The following is a 23,705-nucleotide window of genomic DNA, read 5'->3' on the forward strand; positions in this document are numbered from 1 at the left end:
TCGGCAAGAAGTCTGGTTGCAGCACCACTTTCTTCAGGCAATGTTAACGGGCATTGTTAACAGCCTGCACTTCAACAGTACTTAATTGTTGCAAGGCATTACAGTACTGAGTATGTGAAAAAATACTTTATAAATGCAAATTGTCTTGATCTGCCAACTGGGGATGGATAATAAAATTTCAGCCTTGTCAATGCCTAGGTCTCTTCTTACATAAAAAATATTGATTGTACTGCTAATAGTAATCGCAGACTGTAATAGAATGTTACAGAAAGTCATTGAAAATGGCTCAATCTGATCAGCAGCCAGATTTCAGCTTGCACCTTCAGGATGAAGATCATACAACTGCTCTGAATAACTAACTGGGATAAAAACTCGGAAGTGATCAGGGCGAAGGAATAATCAAAGCATGTGCTTCAGTCCTATTGCCAAAATATTCAAGATAAATATATCAATGAAAATTTGACTCTGCTTGAAAGAATTGTAAAGGCAACAAGTTTGAACCTAGCATACTTTTCGGCAGTGTATTCCGCATAATAATTATTCATTATGTAAAAAAAAAAGTTTTTTCTCATTCATCTTCGGTTCTGTTCAATACTCAGTTCAAACAGGCCCCGTGGCCCATGGTGTAGCACTTACAACAGGGACTGTAAAGTTGAACTGTTTTTTTGCTTTTCTGCCTTTATATTCTATGTTTTGGTTTATTTTTATGTGTTCTAAGATGGTGCCAGAGAGTGGCAGCACTAAACAATACTTTTCACCGTATTTTGTCACAAAATACACGTCAATGCTCTGCCAATCAGATTAGTTTCTTTCCTATCTAGTCCCTCTCGACTCATGATTACGAACGCCTCAATAAAATCTCCTCTCGATCTTTTCTTTAAGTGGAACAACTCCCATCTTCTCTAAATTGTATTACTGACACTGAAATCTCTTATGATTGGTGCTATTCTCTTAAATCTTTTCTGTACCTTCCTAACGCCTTCATATCCTTTGCAAAGTGTGGTTCCCAGAACTGGACACAATATCCCAGTTGAAGCAAAACCAGTGATGTGTAGGTTTACCATAACATTGTTGCTTTTTTACTCAATAATCCAGTTAATAAACCCTAGAATTCCATTTGCCTTTTTAACTGCTTTCTCAACCCGCCCTACCACTTCAATAATTTGTGTGCCAAATCTTACTGCTTCTGTATCCCTTCAGAACAGTTTCTATTTTTATTGCTTCTTGTTGTTCTTCCAAAATGTATCACAACACATTCCCCCACTCTTTTTTGTGATCTTTCTTCTTTTTAAAATTTTATTTTGTTTCAAAAAGCACACCAAGTTGTCAATTGGATTAGCTTCCAGTTGATTGACAAAGGGACAACTTTTTGGCCAAGTTGTGATGGAAAGTCAAAAGAGGACTGGTTTAATGTATTAACACAGCCACTATTATAACATAAAATAAAAAGATTATAAACATCCGATCACATTTGAGCTGTAATCATGGATAACCATTGGACTGAGTGAAGATGCATCACTTGACTTTTCAACATCACACAAGCGACAGAGGAAAACTACATCACCACAGTGACGTATGACAGAAATTGCAGTGCCTTGTGCTCCTTTTGAATTAACTTGTAAATTAACTCACAAAATTACTAGGTATCTACAAAAAGGCACAGCATTCAAAATAATTATTACTGATGTCACTGACGTAGCTGGAACATTACTGCTCAAAACATTCAAACGCATGAGGCACACTAAAAGCGCAACTGTTATAATCAGAGGAGGAAACATTTTAACCCCAAGATTGCTGATGGTCACAGGACAGGATAGTCTCCACATGCTGAACAACTTAGTTAACTTTCAAGCAGAGCCAAATTTTCATTGATATTATTAGGGTAATCAAACAGAGTAAAAAATACAATGTTATGGCAGCAAAAAAGTTGCACAGAGAATGAAATCAACGTTAAATTTAAAATTGGTCTTGTACGTGATCACATCCAATATCCTTTATGGTATTTTTGTTGTGTGTATTTAAGTTCACAGCATCTTTAAATATGATTGCACAGTTATGCACAGTTGATAGCTTGTAGGATGCAATGTGTATCGCCTACACAGCAACATCAGTGTTGCTGAGTGTCTGCACATCCTCAGAGTTTAGAGAGAAAACTGATCTGCTCTCTCTCTAATTCTGTTACACCTTTCCTCCCTCTGTTCTTCCAAAAAACCTTCATTCATAAGTGTTCCTTTCCTCTAAGACCAATAAACTATCGCAGCTGATCAGCATCCATTCACCATCCCATTGGTGTTTGTACCTTCAGGAGTTCCCTCCAGAATCTGTCCACCTCCTCTTCTTCTTTAAAACTGACTTCTCTCACCATTAGCCCTCCTAATGGGCCCTTCTTTCAGTTCAGCATTAATTTCCACACACATGATTTTAGGCCTTTCCATCTACCAGAACAATGAAACAGAATGATTCACCTTTTAAGGTCCCAGCATCTGCCTTAAGTGGCTTCAGTTCGTAAGTTAGTTTGACCTCTTGGTGACATTGCATGGATTCATTATTAATGCAAATGGGCCTTCGTCTGTCTACTTACGCAGCTTACAGCCTCCCTCACCTTTGGAAAAAGTTCAGGGTGAAATTTAGAATAAGGCATACAACCAGCGTAGACCCAAGTCATCATATTTCTCTGTCCATAGATGGATTCAATATGTAATTTCCTATTCAAACCATTGGACTTTCAGCACTTATAACCCTAATGATTAAAAATGTAATTTTTAAAAAAGACTTCCTGAAATTGGAAGTATATATTCAAAAAGATAAAGTTAAGTTGTTTGAAAATTCTTTTGGTGGGGTTGGTGGTGAAAGAAATCTCTCCTTTGTAAACCAGCAGTGTTCAACAAAAGGGGAGTGGGCGTTCACTCGGTTATACCAGCTAAACATGGAGCAAGAAATTGGCAAAGGCAACCTACACAGACACAATCACAAACACTCCCCGCCAAAACAAATTATAGACACTTTATAAGTGATAATGGGAACTGCGGATGCTGGAGAATCCAAGATAATAAAATGTGAGGCTAGATGAACACAGCAGGCCCAGCAGCATCTCAGGAGCACAAAAGCTGACGTTTCAGGCCTAGACCCTTCATCAAAGATTCTGTCTGAATTTCAGGAAAGATCTTTCAGAACATTGCTCTCCATCCATGGTTTAAAAGAAAAATCATCCCCCTGGAAAAAACAGTCTGTCAGATAAGTGAGCCATTCCAACCTCACTGCACTTTCAATGTGTGGAGTGCCTGGATATACTAATAGAGATTTGAAGAGGAAAGGCGATCTCCCAGAAATAGAATACCAGGAGCTTTCCAGAAACCATTGAAGAAATGTTTTTAAATAAAGTACTTGTTATCTTAAAGTGTATTTTCACTTCAAACAGAAGTGATAATGAGGATGAAAAGGGAAGATAGTGAAAATAGCTTCTGATTGTGAAATGCTCAGTGGCTTAACCATTCCATCTGCTCCAATTAGAACATGAAGTAATTACTGCAAGGCCTTTTAAGCTAAATTAGGTAGACTTGTGTGAGGCACTTATCTGTGAGCTAAGAAAATGAATGCCTCATTTGTTGAGCTTTCACTAACATTCAAAGGGCATTTATAAGGCACAAATAGCTTTTAAAATATTATGCAATGTTTCAGTTAAATAATTAATGTCAGATTAGCGGCAGAAGAGACAGATGTGAGCCTGTCCACTGCAACAGCAGTTCAATGACTTTAAGAGTCCAACTGATTTGTAAATTGATGGGAAAAAGTAAATCCGGTTGTAACAGCCTTGCACTTATGTACACCAACTTAATTTCCAAAATAGAAACTCAATTTTGGAACGGACACTCAGTAATTTGCCCTTAGCGCCACGATCTTTCCGCACTTTCACATTCTATATTTTTATTTGGAGCTCAGACAGAATTATACAAAAAGGAAACTTGCATTTATAAAGAGACTTTTATAAAATTGTACATCCCTAAAGCACTCTGTAACTAATCAAGTACATTTGGAAATGGGCTCTCCGATCAACAGAAATAGCTTCTCTCTACCTCAACTATTTACATTCCAGGGAGTAGAACCCTAATTCCTATTGTCCCCCCTCAAGTTAATGCCCAAAGTGCAGGTATCATTCTGGTAAATTCTCTGCTGCACTCCCTCCAAAGTCAATATGCCCTCTCCAAAACATAGTCCCCAGAACTGCAAGTGTGGTTCTAATGGTTTTGTATGGCAGAAGCATGATTTAATACCCCTCTATACTAATTGTCTAGAATCAATGCCATCAAAAATAGACTACCTGATTAGTTCCTGTGCCTGTTCATAACATTTTACTAATGATTTTTTAGCTTTTCACCATTTAGCAAGAACCTTGTTCTATTCTTTTAATGATACAAACTACAATAACCTCACGCATTATTATGGAGTCATGGAGTCATAGAGTTGTACAGTGCCAAAACTGACCCCTTGGTCTACACCAATCAGACATCCCAATCTAATCTAGCCCCATTTGCCATCATTTGGCTCATATCCCCCAAAACCCTTCCTATTCATATTACCATCCAGATGTCTTTTAAATGTTGTGCTCGCCTCCACCACTTTGTCTGCCAGCTCATTTCATACAAGCAACACCGTTTGCATGAAGAAAACCCCTCAAGTTACTTTTAAATCTTTCCCCCTCCCTTAAATCTTGCCTCTTGCGACCCAACTCAGTGCAAACTTATCCACTTTGCTTCACTCATACATTTCCAATCAGATCATTTCAAATTGCTGCCATCTCAAGTTTGTAGAAATGCGAATATTCACAGATGTTTTAGGGTTTGATGTTACAATATTGAAAAGGTGTAGGTGAGAAAGAGCAGGAGGCCAAAGATGAATCCTTAAGAACTCAGTGACAGTTTTCTTTCATGGGAGGTTCATGTCAGCCTTGGCAACATTTATTGCTCATTAGCATCACAGAGTACAGAAGAGGTCTTTCGGCCCATCGACATTCTGCACCAACAAAATCTATTCTAAAGTTATACTAATCTCATCTTACAGCGCTTAGCCCATAGTCTTGAACGTTATGACATTTCTAATACTTCTTAAAGGTTATAAGATTTCCCATCTCAACTACCCTCCCAGGTATCCATTCCAGCTTCCCACAACTGTTTCGTTCTCCTCAAAAGCCCTCTTGACTTCCATCCTAAAATTATGCCTTCTTGTATTGACCCTTCCACGAAGGAGACAGCTGCTTTCTGTCCATCCTGTCTGAAGGCGGTGCCCCCCTGTTGAAATTGCCATTTTGAAACTGATTTATCAATGTTTGATCTTCTTGTTACCCTGGCACCAAATAAAGTTTACTTGTCCCCTGCTTCATCCCCAATTTGGAGAGTTTGCTCACACCCAGGTATTTGATCCAAAAAGTAGCTCCAAGGGCATCGGCAAGAGAGGAAACAGAGAGACAGAGGGAGAAAGAGCAATCAGAATGAGGAGGATTAGGCATCCATGCAGGGGCCAGAGAACACACTCTTCTCCTGGTCCCTCAATGAAATTTTTAAAAATACAATAAAATCACTTTTCTGGCGTGGGCTGTTATTCTCAGCAAGTTGGCATGGCGATTGTTGATGGGTTTTTTTTGCCTCCGATTCTTTTCAAATTGCATCAAAATACATTCAATGAATCTCACGGTCAGCAACTTTCTAATCGAGTTAAGAGAACCAACTGAGTCAAGCCTAAATACTGACTCATACCACAATATGCCACAGGGATGGATAATTCCAAAATAGGGCAAATGACTTTAATTGTTTTTCTTCCATTTGTGCAATGCTTCACTTGCTCTGTAAGCTCCTCACACACAGAAAAGTGAAAAGCTAAGACTAAACTTAATCTCCAATGACAGGCATCTTCAATGATGCTAAACAGATCCATGTCTTTTAACAATGACGCAAGATTCTCAGAGACATTGTCTCATTGGGCTGAAGTCAACTAATACTTCATATATATTTATTAATTTCCCTTAGCTAAATGCTTCCAGTTGTACTCAACAAGTTACTGTCAGAGCACTACTCAAATAAACTACTGGAGACCTAACTATAATCTATTCAAGAGCTATGCTAAACAAGAAATATTCATTCTTCATTATCATTTCAACAGTATTCAAATTCATTCATAATAGAGTGATGTTCATTTAATTAATTGTTATACTACTCTATCTTAATTACTTCCTGAAGATGTATTGGTAGCTCATTGGTTAGCACTTCTGTCTCAATCCCTGGGACCCAGGTTTGATTCCACCTTTGGGTGGCTGTCTATGGGGAGTTTGCACATTCTGCCTGTGTCTGTTTGGCCTTCCTCCCACAGACCGAAGACGAGCAGGCTAAGTGAATTGGTTATGGGAAATACATGGGTGTGGGGGAGGGGAAGGGGAGGTTACTCTTCAGAGGGTCAGTGTGGGCTGAATGGCCTGCATCAACACTGTAGAGTTCTCTGATTTTATGATTCTATTTTGATAATCTTTCTAGTTCAACTAATAGCTTGTACAATGGCTACAAGAGCAGGTCAGAAGCTAGAGAATAACTCACCACCTGACTCCCTACAGCCTACTTACTGTCTACAAGGCACAAGTCAGGAGTGTGATGGCAGCCCACCTGACTGAATGAGTGCCACTCCAGTGACACTCAGGAAGCTCGATGCCATCCCTGGAGCAGCGGCATCTGGCTGCAATAGATTCCATGAAACTGTGATAGTGAGACCACACTGGAATGTTGTGTGCAATTTTGGTCTCCTTAATTGAGGAAGGATGTTCTTGCTGTAGAGGGAGAGCAGTGAAGGCTTACCTTCACCAGGAACTAATTCAAGAAAAGCAGCTATAACAATTAATTGATTGAACATCACTCTATTACAAATGAATTTGAATATAGCTGAAAGGATAATGAAGAATTTAAATTTCTAGTTGAAAACAGCTCCTGAATACATTTTGGTAGCACTCTGACAGGATTTAGCTAACAAAAATTATTATACATATATATATTTATATTTTAGATGACTTCAGCTCAATGAAACAATGCCTGTGAGGATCTTATGTCATTGTTAAACAACATATGAGAGGAGATTGAATCAGTTAGGATTATATTCACTGGAGTTCAGAAGAATAAAGGGGAAATTTCACCAAAACCATTACAATTCTAACAGGGTAGATGCAGAAAGGATGTTCCCAATGGCAGGGGAGTCCAGATCTGGGGTCACAGTGTAAGTATACTGGGGAAACCACCTGGGATTAGGATGAGGAGAAAATCCTTCACCCAGAGTGATAAGCCTTTGGAATCACTACCACTGAAAACAGTCGAGGCCAAAACATTGAATGATTTTAAGAATGAGTTGAATGTAATACAGGCTGAAGGGATCAAAGGATATCGCCATATAGCAGGAATAGGCTATTGAGTTGGATAATCAGCCATGATGGTAATGAATGGTAGAGCAAAATGGCATGGTCCTGTGGGGCAGGAGATCAGAGATAATTGGAACTGCAGATGCTGGAGAATCCAAGATAACAAAGTGTGGAGCTGGATGAGCCCAGCAGGCCCAGCAGCATCTCAGGAGCACAAAAGCTGTCGTCTCGGGCCTAGACCCTTCATCAGAAAGGGTCCAGGCCCGAAACGTCAGCTTTTGTGCTCGTCAGATACTGCTTCGCCTGCTGTGTTCATCCAGCTCCACATTTTGTTATCTATGGTCCTGCGCGGTGTTGCTGAACAAACGGACCCTGGAGAGCAGGTTCATAATTCCTTGCAAGTGGAGTCGCAGGTAGATAGGACAGTGAAGAAAGCATTTGGTGCGCTTGTCTTTATTGGTCAGGGCATTGAGTATAGGAGTTAGGAGGATATGTTGTGGCTGGACAGGACAATGGCTCGGCCACTATTGGAATAAACTGTGCATTTCTGGAAGGATGTTGTGAAACTTAAAAAGGTTCAGAAAAGATTAAACAAGGAAGTTGCCAGGGTTGGAGAGTTTGAACTATCGGAAGAGGCTGAATAGGCTGGGGCTATTTTCCCTGGAGTGTTGGAGGCTACCCTAAAAAGGTTTATAAAATCATGAGGAGCGTGAATCGGGTAAATAGACAAGGTCTTTTCCCCAGGGTGAGGGAGTCCAAAACTAGAGGGCGGAGGACTAAGGTGAGAGGGAAAAGATTTAAAAGGGACCTAAGGGGCAGTTTTTCACACAGAGGGTGGTGTGTGTGTGTTGAATGAGCTGCCAAAGGAAGTGGTGGAGGCTGGTACAACTACAACATTTAAAAGGCATCTGAATGGGTATATGAATCGTAAGGATTTTGAGGGATGTGGATCAGCTGCTGACAAATGGGACTAAATTTATTTAGGATAGCTGTTTGGCACAGATGAGTTGGACCAAAGGGTCTGTTTCTATGCAGTATATCTCTACAGCTATGACGCTAAGCTTGAAGGGCTGAATGGCCTACTCCTATTTTCAATGTTTCCATCCAGGACAAAGCAGCCTCCACCACTGATGCTCAGAAACAGCTAATCCTAACCTACAGCCCTGCAGAATTTTACCCAGATCCTTTAAGCAGCAGCTTCCAAAAAATAACCATTCCCATCTAGAAGGACATGGGCAGCAGATACATGGGAATATCGCCATCTGCAAGTTTCCCACCAAGCCATTCACCATCCTGACCTGAAAATATATCACCATTTCTTCACTGCCTCTGGGTCAAAATCCTGGAAATCCCTCCCTAAAGACATTGTGGGTCAACCCACAGCACATGGGCTGTAGCAGTTCAAGAAGGCAGCTCACCACCACCTTCTCAAGGGCAAGGAGGGACAGGCGTGAACTATGGGCCTGACCAGTGATATCAACGTCCCACTGTGAATTTTAGTAGAAAAATGTCTCCAGGCTCTATCTAGCAACAATATTAACTAAATTAAACAAATGAGCCTAATGAGTACTAAAAGCACAGAGTGCTAGAGACCAAATCAAAAACACAGCAAGCTTTGAAGTTAAATCCAGTTAATCTGGTCAACTCTGCACTGCAAAAATACCATTAGAGCTACTGGACGGTCATCGGATAAACAATTGGTTAACTGATGACTTTCATTGAAGAGAATGCCAAATTTATCTTAAGCAAAAACAGAATTTGCTGGAAAAGTTCAGCAGATCTGACAGCATCCGTGAAGACAAATCAGAGCTAATGTTTCGGGTCCAGTGAACCTTCCTCAGAACTGAGAACAAATGCAAGGTATACTCATTTTGGGGTGGTTGGGATTGTCAAGTCGAGTTGAATGTGCACAAGAATTAGGTACATAGAATCCTTACAGTGCAGGTGGAGGCCATTCAACCCATTCAGTCTAAACTAACCCTATGAAGAACATCCCACCCAGACCCACTCCCACCCTATCTTCTGTAACCCTGCATTTCCCATGGCTAATCCACCTAACCTGCACGTCCCTGGACACTATATGGGAAATTTAGCATGTCCAATCCACCTAACTGCACTTCTTTGGACTGTGGGAAGAAATGGGGGCACTCTGAGGAAACCCACACAGACACAGGGAGAATGCCTGAGGGTGGAATCGAATCTGGGTCCCTGGATCTGTGAGGCAGCAATGCTAACCACTGTGCCACCGTGCTGCCTACCTTTGGGATCGTTAGGTTATAAGAGCCTCACTGTTTGTTTTATTAACCACTCTCAACCTATCTTACTGCCTTCAGTGATTTATACAAATGCACATCTACATCCTGATGCACATGAACCCCCTTTAGAATTGCACTATTTTGTTTTATGTCTTTCTACCACAATGAATCACCACTCTATTGTCTGTATTAAAATTTTAATTGCTATTTGTTCACACATGCCAACCACCTTAAGTCATTTTCAAATCCTACCCTCTTCATGGTTCACAATATTTCCAAGTTTTGTATCATCTGAAAACTGAGCCCTATATACAGAGGTCTAGGTCATTAATATAGATCTGGAAGAGCCAGGACGTTATTACCAAGCCCTGGAGAAGCCCACTACATACATGTTCCTCCAGTTGGAAAAGCAATTAATCACCACTAGCCTTCCTGTCACTCGGTCACTTTTGCATTCGTATTACCCCTGTCCCTTTTTGTTTTCTGTGACTTGTAACTTTTCTCACAGGCTTGTTGCATTGCATTTTATCAAATGCCTTTTGTTAATTCTCGTACAACACATCAATGGCATTTTGTTCATCAATTGCCTCTGTTACCACAACAGACTCGAGCAAATTCGTTAAATACGGCTCACCCTTAATAAATCTATGTGGTTTTCCTTTGATGACTCAAACTTGCCCAAGTGCCTGTCCACTTTGTTCTGATTTATCAAGTGGAATACGCGTGATGGGCCGGAGTGGAGGTATCACGTCAGGTGTCTTGAGAACTGGTCAGAGATCCACTCTGTCTTTTCCAGGAAGATCACCAAACCACAAGCTCATCAGGCAGTGTTGAGACCACCAGAGGACCCTGAACTAATACGAAGTATTAATAGCTGCTTTAGCCTCATGCTTCTGAAATGTTTTTAAACAGATAGAAAGAGAATAGCCCTTCAGAAAACATTATAAACTAATACAACCAATATCTCAAAATCAGCACATGAGGAAACCAACATCATCTCTTTTCTATTCTCAGTGTTAAGAAGAAGTCAAGTCAATAGAATCCCTACAGTGTGGAAACAGGCCCTTCAGCCCAACAAGTCCACACTGACCCTTAGAGCATTCCACCCAGACCCATCCCCCTATAACCTACCTAAGCTGAACATCCCTGAACACTACGGGTAATTTAGCATGGCCGATGCACCTAACCTGCACAGTTTTGGACTGTGGGAGGAAACCGGAGCACCTGGAGGAAACCCACGCAGACATGGGGAGAATATGCAAACTCCACACAGACAGTCGCCCGAGAGTGGAACCCAGGTCCCTGGCACCATGAAGCAGCAGTGCTAACCACTGAGTCTCTGTGCCACCCTAAATTCCTGGCTGCCAGGAAAATCAAACCAGGACATCCTTATGTTCAGCAGAGCCACAAAACAGGCATGGGCCATCAGAGTCCGAGCATCATAGATGACCCAGAACAAAGTAAGTGATGAGAGGGGTGCAAAAAATTATCAGAAGCCGAGACAATGGATGACTCCTAGCGGACATTCCCCTTTCCAACATCCAGCCTGTGGATCATGCACCGATTACATCAGAAGTCACATTGCATACTCTATCCCTGCTCCAAGGTGGGAAGCAGTGCCATTGTGACTGGCCATCTGTAAATGGGTTCACCCTACTGGCAGAGACTCTTAAGTGGGCTGAGATCATAGTGGTGTTCGGGTACATCAACATCCCTGCCTGTTATGTCCCTTACCCACTTCCACACTCACCACTACTAGCAACAAAAAATAACACTCACCAATTTCCCAATATAAATTAGATTGACTGGCCTGTAGTTGCTGGACTGATTGTAAAATTTCCACTCAAAGGGATATGGTTTCTCACCAGGCCTATAAAATTTACCCCACGTAGAAAATCACGAGCAGGTATGGAAAATAAACAAACAGCCTGATGGAATGTGAACCTTCATTTCCAGAATGGGGTCCAAGCATGTACAAGTAAGAGCAGCATTCGATTGGCACTCACTGTATTGTTGCTGTGTCTCATTCCCTCCTGCATGGACATACCCTTATAGTTTCTCAGCAGTTACACATTAATGGTAGGCCTTAAGGTTGACGAACATCCAGGATGGCCTGGGGTGCCTTAATTGCTGCATGCTGTTGGTGACAAACTGTACTTGGAGGAAACTTGTAGAATTGTGGGGAAACCCAAGTACATGTTTGGCAAGGCTAATTCACCGAGCCTGCACATCTTTGGACTGTGGGAGGAAACCAGAGCACTTGGAGGAAACCCACACAGACATGGGGAGAACGTGCAAACTCTACACAGACAGAGGCCTAAAGATGGAATTGAACCTGGGTTCCTGGTGCTGTGAGGCTGCAGTGCTAACCACTGTGACAACATGCCACCCCAATTTAAAATAAGTCTCCTATTACTGCTGCTCTGTTTTTGTTACTTGTCATTGAAATTTGCCAACATATTCTCTCGTTCACTGTTAGTGCACTATTTGGAGCTCTATGAAAAGAGACTTAGCAATGTAGCAGCTCTCTCCTCATAACTGTACCTAAACAGCATCAGGCCTATGGCAGATCCATTCCAGAACTGTGGCACCATCCTTAGTCAATACTAACACAGCCTTTTTCATTTTTGTTCACCATTGTTAAATATTTGATTTCCTTTCCTGAAGGACAATAGTAAACCAAATGAGATTTTATGGAAAGCTTGGAGTTTCAAGGTCACCACTTCTGTCTTTATCTATTTTCAAAAATTTCATATTTTAGTTAATTAACTTTAAATTAAATTCTCTAGCTACCACCACAGCGGGATTTGAATTTGCATTTCTAGTTCTATTTGTCCAGGCTCATTCCAGGAATGTAACCACAATGTTACCATAACATTCAATGGTGCTTCCACGGAAATGAAATTGAAATACCCGAGAATTCTTTTCTTCCTCATTTGTTCGTGGATGTGGGTGTTGATTTCTAGGCCGGCATTCATCGCCCATATCTAAAAGCCAGTTAGTAGTCAACCACAGTGCTGTGTGTCTGAAGCCACATATAGGCTGGTCAAAGCAAGAATGGCAAATGTCCTTGCCCCAAAGGACATTCATGAACTGGATGAACTTTTGTCACAACAGTTAGCAGTACTTGTACATTTGCCATTGTGCTAACCTTTTATTTCAGATTTTATCAGAGGTCTACATTGGTGAGATTTGAACTCATTCCTGCCCAAATGCCAGCTAGTGTTCTGGATTACCAGTTCAGTGACATAATGACACCACCATATCTCTCAAATGATATTTTCTAATCAAGCTGTTCAGAAATACTATTGCACACAGGACTTGAACCCAGGCCTCCTGCCTCAGTAAGGGACATTATCACTGTGCCACAGGAGTTCATCATCTCCCTCCTGCTGGCATATTTCCCAATCTTGGCTGCAAATGCCTTAGTTGCTTTGTTTTTGTTGGCCAGTTTCAGGAAAGCAGGGAAAGCTGTGAGACCAAACTTAAACTGCAAAACTTGCAACAATATTGCCGCAGTTGGCTCAAATCTGTCTCTTCCAGGGGCATGAACACCAAGGGGGAACTGTCATTGTCAATGGGTTGAAATCATTGACTTAAAACCCCTCCCCATCACCTGGACCCAAACCAACATGTTTACCCAGCTTAACGTTATCCCTATTGATTTAAAACATTCTGCACAGAGATCATACATTTCCCTTCTCCTTGTCTGTAAGGCAGTTGGAATTTTACAGCCCCCAGGAATGGGCTGCCATTGGCTTGGAGTTGGGGAATGGGTGTTAAAAAAACAAGAACGATTAACATGTCAGAGTCATTGTGCTCTTTGCTTTACATAACATCGCCGGTAATTTCACAGAATCCCTACCGTGTGGAAGCAGGGTATTTGGCCCATGGAGTCCACATTGACCTTCCAAAGACATCCCATCCAGACCCACTCATCCCTGTAACCCTGCAGTTCCCATGGCTAATCCCACCAAATCTATACATCCCTGTCTTCTGACTTTGGGAGGAAACTGGAACTCCTGGAGGAAACTCACACACACATTGAGAAAAACTCCACACAGACAGTCACTTAAGGGTGGAATCAAACCCAGATCCCTGGTGCTGTGAGGCAGCGTGCTAACCACAGAGCCACTGCACTGCCCTTTTTACCAGCAGGTGCCGAGATCAAGTGCCAAGGCAGTGACATGGTCAGCTGCAAGATGAGTTAGTCGATCCTCTTCCAACAGAGACATGTCCACCTCACAATGCACTTTCCACAACCTTACATTGACAAGTTTATGCTCCTCCCTTCATCCTCATTCACTGTGCCCGCTAGGCCTGGATTTACCTGGGTGTCTGGCAACATGGCTCTCCTTTGCTGGCAATCATCTCTCACCCCACTCCTGCTAATTTGACTTGGATGAAAGAACTCAAGGCCCTCTGTTTAGCAAGCAGGGCTGGCTGTAAAATTGGCTCACCACTGAAATTTGCCAACAAATATGCGCATTTATCTCCTCACACTATTTGGACCTGTATTTTTTTTAAAAGAAACTCCTTAAAATGTAACAGTTGTCTGTCAATTTCACAACTGAAGCCAAATAGCTTCAGGCTTGTAAACATCTAATATATCATAATTAGAATAATGCAATCTTCCTAATAATACTGACACCTTCTCCAACCTTTGTTTCTTCCTCTGTCATTGTGAAATATTTTGTTAGCAAAAATTTTAAGAACTCATTCCTGGCTGGTTGCTATCTCCCTCAATACCCATGTTGAACAAAAAATAATCCCTGTAAATTTTTTGGGTTGACTTAACCTCAATGACTATTCATTTGGCATCCACAAAACAAATGAACATCTTAGGGACATCACGACCAAACAGTCATTCTATGATTACCTGTGTAAAGTAACAAATACTACAATATATTGTTTGCCAAATGTCTGCATTTTGCCACCTGTTGCCAGTAGTTTCAGAAAGAATGAAAAGTCATTCAAAGTCTGAAGGCAGCGGTCTGCTATTTAGCTGGCAGCTGGACTGCAGATTCTGCTGCTTGTAATATCTGTCATATGTCATAATACTTGTAATATGTTATATCTGTCAGACACAGGCATTCTCACACGATACTATCAAAAGAAACAAAAACAGAAACATTTTTCAGGAGAAACCCGCTTACTTTGGATCCACATCTGACATCTACTGGGCATTCTCTGTCTAACAATTGCTCATTCTCCCTCCATCTCTCTCATCACAACAGCTCAAAATCTCCATTTCTATAGGACCAACATGATCTCAGGGAAGTGCTGAAGTGTTTTACAAATAAATGAAGAACATAAATGTAATTACTACTGCAATGTACAAAGTGTGGCAATCAATTTACAGCAACTTTCTATGATGAATAATCAGTCTCACCAAAGTTGCTTGAGAGATAATGAATAACCATGAAACTGGGAGGAACAGCAACCATAACATCTTGTACGCTCACCTCTGAAGCAAGACAGTCCCTCAGTTAAGCTCCTCATTTGGAAAAAGATTCCACCAATAGTGCAGCTGTTGCATTGAAAGTGTCAGTCTAGATATTAGGTCTCTGGAATGGGTTTTGCCAACACAACTTTATGACTTAAAAGGCAAGAATGCTAGCTCACATCTACAGCTGAAACACTAATTACTTGTCAGTGCTCAATGCTACTCTGTGATGTCTTAGCCTCAAAGCATAGGCAAAAATTTTTCTGCAAAGTCCCCAAATTTTGCCAGTATTTTTACTTTCTTTAAATGAAAGAACATTGGGAGTATCATAATGGGAAGAAGTCATCTAGAATTAGAATTAAGTCCATTATCAAGTGTACTCCAAGTGCAGAAGTACAAGAGTGCAGTGAAAAGTTTACAAAGTCACCCCACATGATGCCATCTTAGGCATATAGCACCTAGGTACCAAAACTTAGATACAAAATAGAGAAATAAAAAAAAGGTTACGTTTATTGGCACTTTCTGTTGACATTCCAACTCTCTATACTGTTCTGAAGAAGGGTCACTGGTCCAAAACATTGACTTCTACTTTCTGTCTACTGATGCTGCCAGACCTACTGAGTTTCTCCAGCCATTTTTGTTTCAGATTTCCAGCATTCACAGTTCTTTTTTTCTTCATGTTTACTCTTTCTGCTAAATCTCACCACAAGTGAGAGATGCCTCATGTACTGAGTTGGGATTAATGCAGAGAACATCCTGTTGTATGGATACTGAATCAGTGACAGAGACAGAAATGGACTTAGAATTTTAGTGAAAGATAAAATGATAAATCACAGAGACTGAACCAGGTATTTTCAAACGGTCTTCACCAATGATGATGTAACTTCACAGAAATTGCTGTATATCAGGAACTGAAAGAGAGGGAGGAACTCGAGAAAATGAAAATTACCGGAGGAATAATACTGAGTAAATTATTAGAACTGCAAGTTGACAAGCCCCTGAGTCCTGATGGAATTCATCCTGCTGTCTTAAAAGAAGGAGTCAGTGAAATAGTTGATACATTTGTTTTAATTTTCTGACTTTCATATAGATTCTGATAAGGTTCCTTTACATTGGAAAATAACTAATGTAACCCCTTTCTTCAAAGGGTGCCAGAGGCAGAAAGTGCTAAAGTACAAGTCATTTAGATTAACATCTGTTATATAGGGAAAATACGAGAAACCATTATTCAATATTATTAAAGATGTTATAACAGGCACTTGGATAAGTTCAAGGATATCAGGCAGAACCAAAGTGGTCTTATCAGAGGGAAACCATGTTCAACTAATTTACTGGAGTTCTTTGAAGAAGTGATGACTATTGCAGATAAAGGGGAACCAGTGGATGTATACTATTTAGATTTCCAAAAGGCTTCTATAAGGTGCCACAGAGATCGCTGAAGAAAGTAAAGTGTACAGAAACATAGAAAATAGGTGCAGGAATGGGCCATTCAGCCCTTCAAGCCGTCACTAACATTCAGTATGATCATGGCTGATCATGCAATTTCAGTGTCATGATATGCGGGTAACATACTGGCATGGATAGAAGATTGGCTGGCTAACAGGAGGTAGAGAGTAGGAATAAATGGGTCTTTTTCAGGTTGTCAGGATACCCTGAGTGGTGTGCCACAGGAGTGATGCTGAGGCCCTCAACTGTTTACATAAATGGTTTAAGTAAAGGCACTGAAGGTACAGTAGCTAAATTTGCTGACGACATGAGGATCAGTGGGAGAGTAAGTTGTGCAGAAGTTGTAAGGAGCCTGCAAAGGAATATAGATAGGCTAAGTGCGTGGGTTAAGATCCAGTAAATGGAATATAGCATTGGTATGTGAAGTTGTCCATTTAGGTGGGAAGAATTTTTAAAAAGCATATTATCTAAATGGTAAGATTTTGCAGAACTGTAGGATGCACGGAGGTCTGGATGTCACAGAGCATAAATCATAGACGGCTATTATGAAGGTGCAGCAAGTAATGAGGAAAACAGAATATTACAGTTTATTGCAAGGAGACATGAATGCAAGAGTAGGGAGGTTATGCTTCAGTAATACTGAGCATTGGTGAGGCTGTATCTGGAGTACCATGTACAGTAGTGGTCACTGTACTTGCAAAAGGATATTAATGCATCTGAAGCAGTTCAGAGAAGACTAGACAGGCTAACTTGTAACCTCTGGAGTTTAGAAGAGTCAGAGGTGATTCAATTGAAATACTTAAGATCCTGAGGGAACTTGACTTGTTGAGATGTTATTTCATCTTGTGGGAGGATATAGAACTAGCGGTCATGGTTTAAAAATAATGGAGCATCCATTTAAAATAGAGATGAGGAAATATTGTTTCTCTCAGGGGAATCCCCTACCTCAAACTGTAATGGAAGCAGAATCATTAAGTCTTTTTATGGAAGTTGAAGATAGATTCTAGGGTTACCGAGGAGATGAAAGATTATTGGGTGATAGGCAAGAATCTAGAGTTGAAGTTCAAATCACTTCAGCCATGATTCTGCTGAACAGGTTGAGTCAGGAAGGCAAATGTAGTGTTGGCATTTGTTTTGAGAGGACTTGAATATAAAAGCAGGGATGTACTACTGAGGCTTTTTATGCGCTGGTCAGGCCACATTTAGAGAATTGTGTGCAGTTTTGAGCCCCACATCTCAAGGAGAATGTGCTGGCTCTGGAGCAGGTTCAGAGGAAGTTCACTAGAATGGTCCCAAGAATGGAAAGCTTAACATTTGAGGAATGTTTGAGGACGCTGGAACCATACTCATGGAGTTTAGAAGGATGAGGGGGGATCTAATTGAAACTTACAGGATACTGAATGGCCTGGACAGAGTGGGTGTTGGGAAGATGCTTCCATTGGTAGGAGAGACTAGGACCTGAGGGCACAGCCTCAGAGTAAAGGGAAAACATTTTAGAATGGAGATAAGGAGAAACTTCTTCAGCCAGAGAGTGGTGAATGTATGGAGTTCACAGCCACAGAACGTTGTGGAGGCCAGGTCATTGAGTGCACTTAAGACTGATATAGATAGGTTTGTGATTATCAAGGTGATCAAGAGTTATTGGGAGAAAGCAGGAGAGTGGGGTTGAGGAACTTATCAGCCATGCAGAGCAGACCCAATGGGCCGAACGGCCTAATGTTTGCTCCCATGTCTTATGTCTTATGGCCTGTGAACACGGGAGCAGGTTTGAAGAGCTGAGTGGCCTCTCCTGCTCGTTTATTGGTATTTCACACTCGGAATTGACTTACTTAATAATAAATCAACGGAATTACAACAACATTATAACTCTTCCATAACAAAGATGTAATCCTAAATTGGATCTCAACATGATTTATGATCAACAGAACTCTGGTACCAATTTCTCACATTGCCACTCCTACCCCAGCCTGGTACTGAATAACACTCTAAGTGGACACAGTGGTTGGTGCAGACAGCAGTATAATTTGCATCCAGTGTTGCACCTTACACAGGCTGCTTGGGCATCAGTGTCTTGCAGTGTGATCAAATCCTGACCATATTCTCAGGGCTTACTTCCTGCAAAGGCTCCTTAAGACGTGATTGTCAGGGTCGTGGATCAACCGGACTTTTGCCTTCTGGGTTCCCTTGCTTGGGTACAACCTGCTCCACTGGAATCTTGCCTTGTACCGCCTGCATTTGTGCCCGTTATGAATAACTGGTGGTCAACCCCTGACTTTTGTTCCAGCAAAGTGTCTATGCATAGCAGTAAATTTATGCACAGGAAGTTTGCATAAACATCAGCGGGATAATGACCAGGACATTTGTGTTATTCATATTAGCAAATTTTTTTTTTTGCCAAGGGAACGCTGGAACAGTACCTTCTCAAATGAAATATTTTATATCCACCTGAAACAGCAGATCATCACATTGAATAACAAAATACGACATCACCTGCTTTGCACAGGAAAGAAATCAAAATGTTTTAGGGGAGGCGATGGCTAGTGGTATTATCGCTGGTCTGTTAATCCAGAAACTCAGATAATATTCTGAGGAACCAGGTTTGAATTCCACCATGGCAGACGGCAGAATCTGAATTCAATAAATACCTGGAATTAAGAGTCTAATGTTGACTATGAATCCATTGTCGATAGTCACCATCTGGTTTACTAATGGCCTTTAGGCAAGCAAACTGCCATCCTTACCTGGTCTGGCCTAGATATGACTCCAGACCCACAGCAATGTGTTTGATGCTTGACTACCCTCTGGGCAATTGGGAATGAGCAATAAATGCTGCTTGGCCAGCGACATCCTCATCCCATGAATGTACAAAGAAACAAATCACGTATTTAGCTCCAATAGAAACAAAAACAATGCAAAATAAATTTGGCATTGTTTTTCAAGTAAAGCAATTTGTCTTTTCCCCTCAATGATACCTTTTAAGGACAAAATTTTCATCCAAGTACAAGGTAGCACTAGGGAATGGGCAGGGGTAGGCAATATTGAGGAGAAGAGCCTAAGGATGCCGATTGGGATTTTAATGCCCAACCTGAATAGGACAAGACAACAAAAACAAAGTTATACTTACATTTTGCTGACTTTTGCCCAGAAACTCGATAAGAGCCTCCTTCTAAAAAAAGCAAGGAGCAGTCTAAGGGGTTGTGTAACCAGCAGGGAGGCCTATCAGTGTGGAAACACATCTGCCCTTTTACAGCAGCCAGTGTGCTGTGTTCCATTGCTTAAATGTCCAGTAACATAGCCAGTCAACTTGGCTGTTGCTATGAAAGGGTTACTGTGCAAACATGGGGTAGGCTACCAGGTGGGTCAAGGGTTAATGTGCAGTGGGGTTGGGTAGCATGTTGAGTCGGGCAAGACCGAATGGTGAAGTGTTTAACTCAGGTTAGGAGTCTGTTAGAGTCAGGTTATTAGAGGTGGGGTTAACAATGTGCTGTGATAAGACTCACAGAACTCTGTTTGGCGATTGGAAGGTTGAAAAAGAAAATAATAAAAAGAGAGGCCATGGTTTTGAAAGAAAAGAAAGTGGTTTATTTCTGCCTTCAAACCTCTGTGCGACATGAAGACACTCCCTTTACTAGATTCAGGCATGTCTACATAACTCTGAATGGTTCTGGAGGCTATTTAAGATTCAATAATAAATTATATGATTAAGCTGTGATGCACTTTATCATTGTAAAAACTGTTTTTTAAAATGGCTTTGATAATGCTTACACAACACAGTTGTGTGTCAGACTAGATTTTGTGCTGAAATTTCACAAGCAGAACTTGATTCCATTACTTAGTGAAAGAGTGAAGTTACTGAACCAAGGTTAGCAAAATAAGACTCAATGCCTTTAGCTGCTTGACTGAAAAGTTGTGAAGATTGGTTTCCAGCTGGACTAACAAATCATTAAACTTCTGCACACTGAACCAATAGCTTCATTCACCAGAAAGGGCAGATGCAGTTTCAGAAACATCTCCACATTTTGTTTAAACTGTCGACACATTATAAACGCTGCTTGTCTTCATTATGGTGCTAAATGCATAGAGTTTGATTTGATTATTGATTGTTGTGCTCTAACTGTCATATAATTGACAATGATTTGTTTAGTTCTTTGCTGTCTTGATTTCAGAAAGCTGCTCTTGCATCAGGTGAATATGATCTGGATAGGAGCTGCAGAGCTTAGGTTAAGCTGAGGTTTGGGTGGAGTGTTGATTAGATGCCTACCGTGTGGTACGGAATCACAACAAGAGCATGGGCTCAGTCCCCATACGAATTGCGATACTCTTGAGTCCTGCCTCCTCAAACTGCTCCACAGTGTCAAAAACAAAGATTACTAACTCCTGGACAATCAGGATATGGAGAGAGACAATCAGATAAATTTATAGAAGGAATCTAGTGGCCTAGCCAGAATAATTTAATTCATTTTAGAAATAAGGTTTGAATTTTATGGGTAATCAGTGTTCCTTGCACTGAAGTGGAAAAGTTAACAGGGAAATCTCTACAGATATGCACTTCCCTGTGTTGTCTAAGAGCATAAAGGTCAAAAAGGGTTAACAACAAGGAGAGCCTTAAGCACCACCACTAATGATAATGTCGAATAAACTTACGAGGAGAACAGTTCATTAATATATGATGAGTCATGAAGGTGCTGAATATTGTACAATAATTACATGGTATCTCATTTTCCACTTGGAAACCCTGTAGCCTTCAGGACTCAATACCAAGATCAATCATTTTAGGGCCTAAACACCTTCTTCCATGTCCTTTATCCAACCCCAGCCTAGGCTTTATCATTGTATGGGCTGCTTTCAGTACAGCCAGCCCATTTTCACCTATTCGTAGACACCACAATCAGGTTTTCTCTTTGCCTGGCTTACCATTACCCATCCCTTCGTTTGCCTGTCCTTCTCACCCTCTGGGCTCCATCTCCACTCCACTCATTCTTTTACCCGCTCCTCTGTTTTCAACATATATACCACCTTTTCTTAGCTATTACTAGTTCTGAGGAAGGGCCACCAGACCCAAAATGTAAACTCTGTTTTTTCCTTCACAGATGCTGCCAGACCTGCTGAGCTTTTCCAGCAACTTAGTTTTTGTTCTGATGAAAGTTTCACTAGACCTGAAACATTGATGCTGCTTTCTCTCCACAGATGCTGCCATACCTGCTGAGTTTCTCCAGCAATTCCTGTTGTTGTTTCACCTTCCAGAATTGACATCTTTCTTGGGTCATACTTTTGCAGAGTGCAGTTTTCTGCTGACAACACCTGTTTGAGAGAGTCATATGTTAATGGTCCTTCTGCCATGCATACGGCACACCTTTCTTTAGCAGCTCTCATAATAATGGTGCTTTGTCAGAAAAGTTCAGAATGTGTGGCACCTAAAAGCTAAAGTGCCTAAGGCATCTTTGTAAACCTCCTTTGTCTTGTAGGTTTTATACCTTTAGTGTTACGAGAGTCAGGAAGGATTCCACAAGTTGAACATACAGATCAAAAAAAATCAATCTGATTTACATTCAAATGCCACTTCTTGCTATTGAAAAGGTATCCTTCATGGTGAGCTATCCATCAGTGAGTGAATGTTCCAATCATAGTTTTCTTTGGTTTTGTCCATTAGCACAATTACATCAACAATGCTTATGCATCCAGGCAATTTTTTTATAATTCTGCCCATATGGTGCAGGTTCAGATCTTGATCAACTGAAAAGTTGTCTATTTTATTCCAAATGGTGTACAGGAGGTTAATTCCATGACTCATTATCCAGGTGTACTGACCAATATCTATGTTCGGCATCTAGCCTGGAGAAGAGTTTAGCTCCTGTGAACTTGGGATTCAACACTCCCCTGAGATGGAATCTCATTCAGCTGCAATAATTGCTGCAGTATCTGGGAGGGTTTTTTTATGGAATTGCATCTACTCTGAGGTGAAATATGGCATTGCCTTCAAATCTTCCCATCCTGTCCAGCTATAATTGTAGTAAGTCTTGGAATGATTTATTGCAGGTATTTTTGGACTCTGCTGCCACCATACCTACTTTAGTAGATAGTCACAGTGTTGAGGGCTGTACACGATGCTAGATCTGCTACTGCTGGTCCTCTTCTGTCCTATTAGGTATAATATCTTTGGCTTCCTGCTAAATTGCCATGACTGCTTTGCTATGGTAGAGAGCCAGTGCAAAAGATTGGAGACCCATTGCATGCAGTTAGTTTAGCAGTTGTCAATTGTACCAATGAGTCCGACCAATCTCCGCACATATACTTCAGAGTTCCTGCTGGCGGGGTATTTGCACTAGCTCCAATGTCACTCTTAATGTTGAGTTCCATTTTCCCAGTTTTCTTTGGACAAAAGACGTTGGTTATGGCTAAAGGTTGACTTTATCCGCACAATGTGTTACATTCACATGGTGGAAAAATTGTTTGTCCTCTGGTTGAAAGTTGCCCCCTCTGGGTCTTGACCTGTCTGTCAGTTTTCATGAACTTTGTTTATTGGCCTAAGCATACACAGATCCCTGGAGCATTCCTTGCTGCTGTTGCAATGCCATTGTGCCTATCTTTGGACTAATTGCACAAAGTTATAACCCTGCCTGGGATTTTAGAGGATTAGGGATTTTTTGCATGGTTTGGCCCGGAGCCCATTTCAACTGCATGACATGCACTGATTTTGAAATACAGGACAGCTTTGTGGTGCAAGCAATAGCGTTCACAGCTTGCTTGCTTGCTTTTTGGGCCCTGACAACTGTGTGCATACTCTCTGCTGTATCTAGTAGTTGTACATGTTGTAGTTCAGCTACAATGCCTTCATATTTACTGCCTTCTGCTAGCAGTGAATTAATGCTGTGATTCTTTTTCCCAAGAGGTCTTTATAAAACACTTCCATGCATGTTGAGATGATCACCAATATTTCAGCCTCTGAACAGTCACATTCATTGATCTATTAATGCCAGTGGTTTTTGTCGAAGGAACATTAATTCTAAGCAATGAATTCCAAAGTTGACTCAGATGCACATCTGAAACAAAAAAACAAAGTTGCTGGAAAAGCTCAGCAGGTCTGGCAGCATCTGTGAAGGAGAAAACACAGATAACGTTTTGGGCCTGGTGACCCTTCCTCAGAACACAGATGCACATCTTTATTTTAGGA

The 23,705-nt window shown here is 41.1% G+C and overlaps 1 protein-coding gene across 7 annotated transcripts in view; it reads right to left on the minus strand.

The window, feature by feature from the left end:
* The window catches only part of LOC125451058 (CXXC-type zinc finger protein 4-like), a 189,635-nt gene that overhangs the window by 12,224 nt on the left and 153,706 nt on the right, over positions 1–23,705 (minus strand). For 2 of the 7 annotated variants that reach the window (XR_009443516.1, XM_059643450.1), the window contains exon 2: positions 21,734–21,835. The exons of the other annotated variants lie outside the window; for them this stretch is intronic. Coding sequence is in view for 1 of the 2 variants with exons in the window: in XM_059643450.1 (XP_059499433.1) it covers positions 21,734–21,835 (102 nt within the window). In the remaining variant the exon portion in view is untranslated. The remainder of the gene's footprint in view (positions 1–21,733; positions 21,836–23,705) is intronic. 7 annotated transcript variants of the gene reach the window in all.

Source organism: Stegostoma tigrinum, chromosome 3 (assembly GCF_030684315.1).
Source record: "Stegostoma tigrinum isolate sSteTig4 chromosome 3, sSteTig4.hap1, whole genome shotgun sequence".
NCBI lineage: Eukaryota > Metazoa > Chordata > Chondrichthyes > Orectolobiformes > Stegostomatidae > Stegostoma > Stegostoma tigrinum.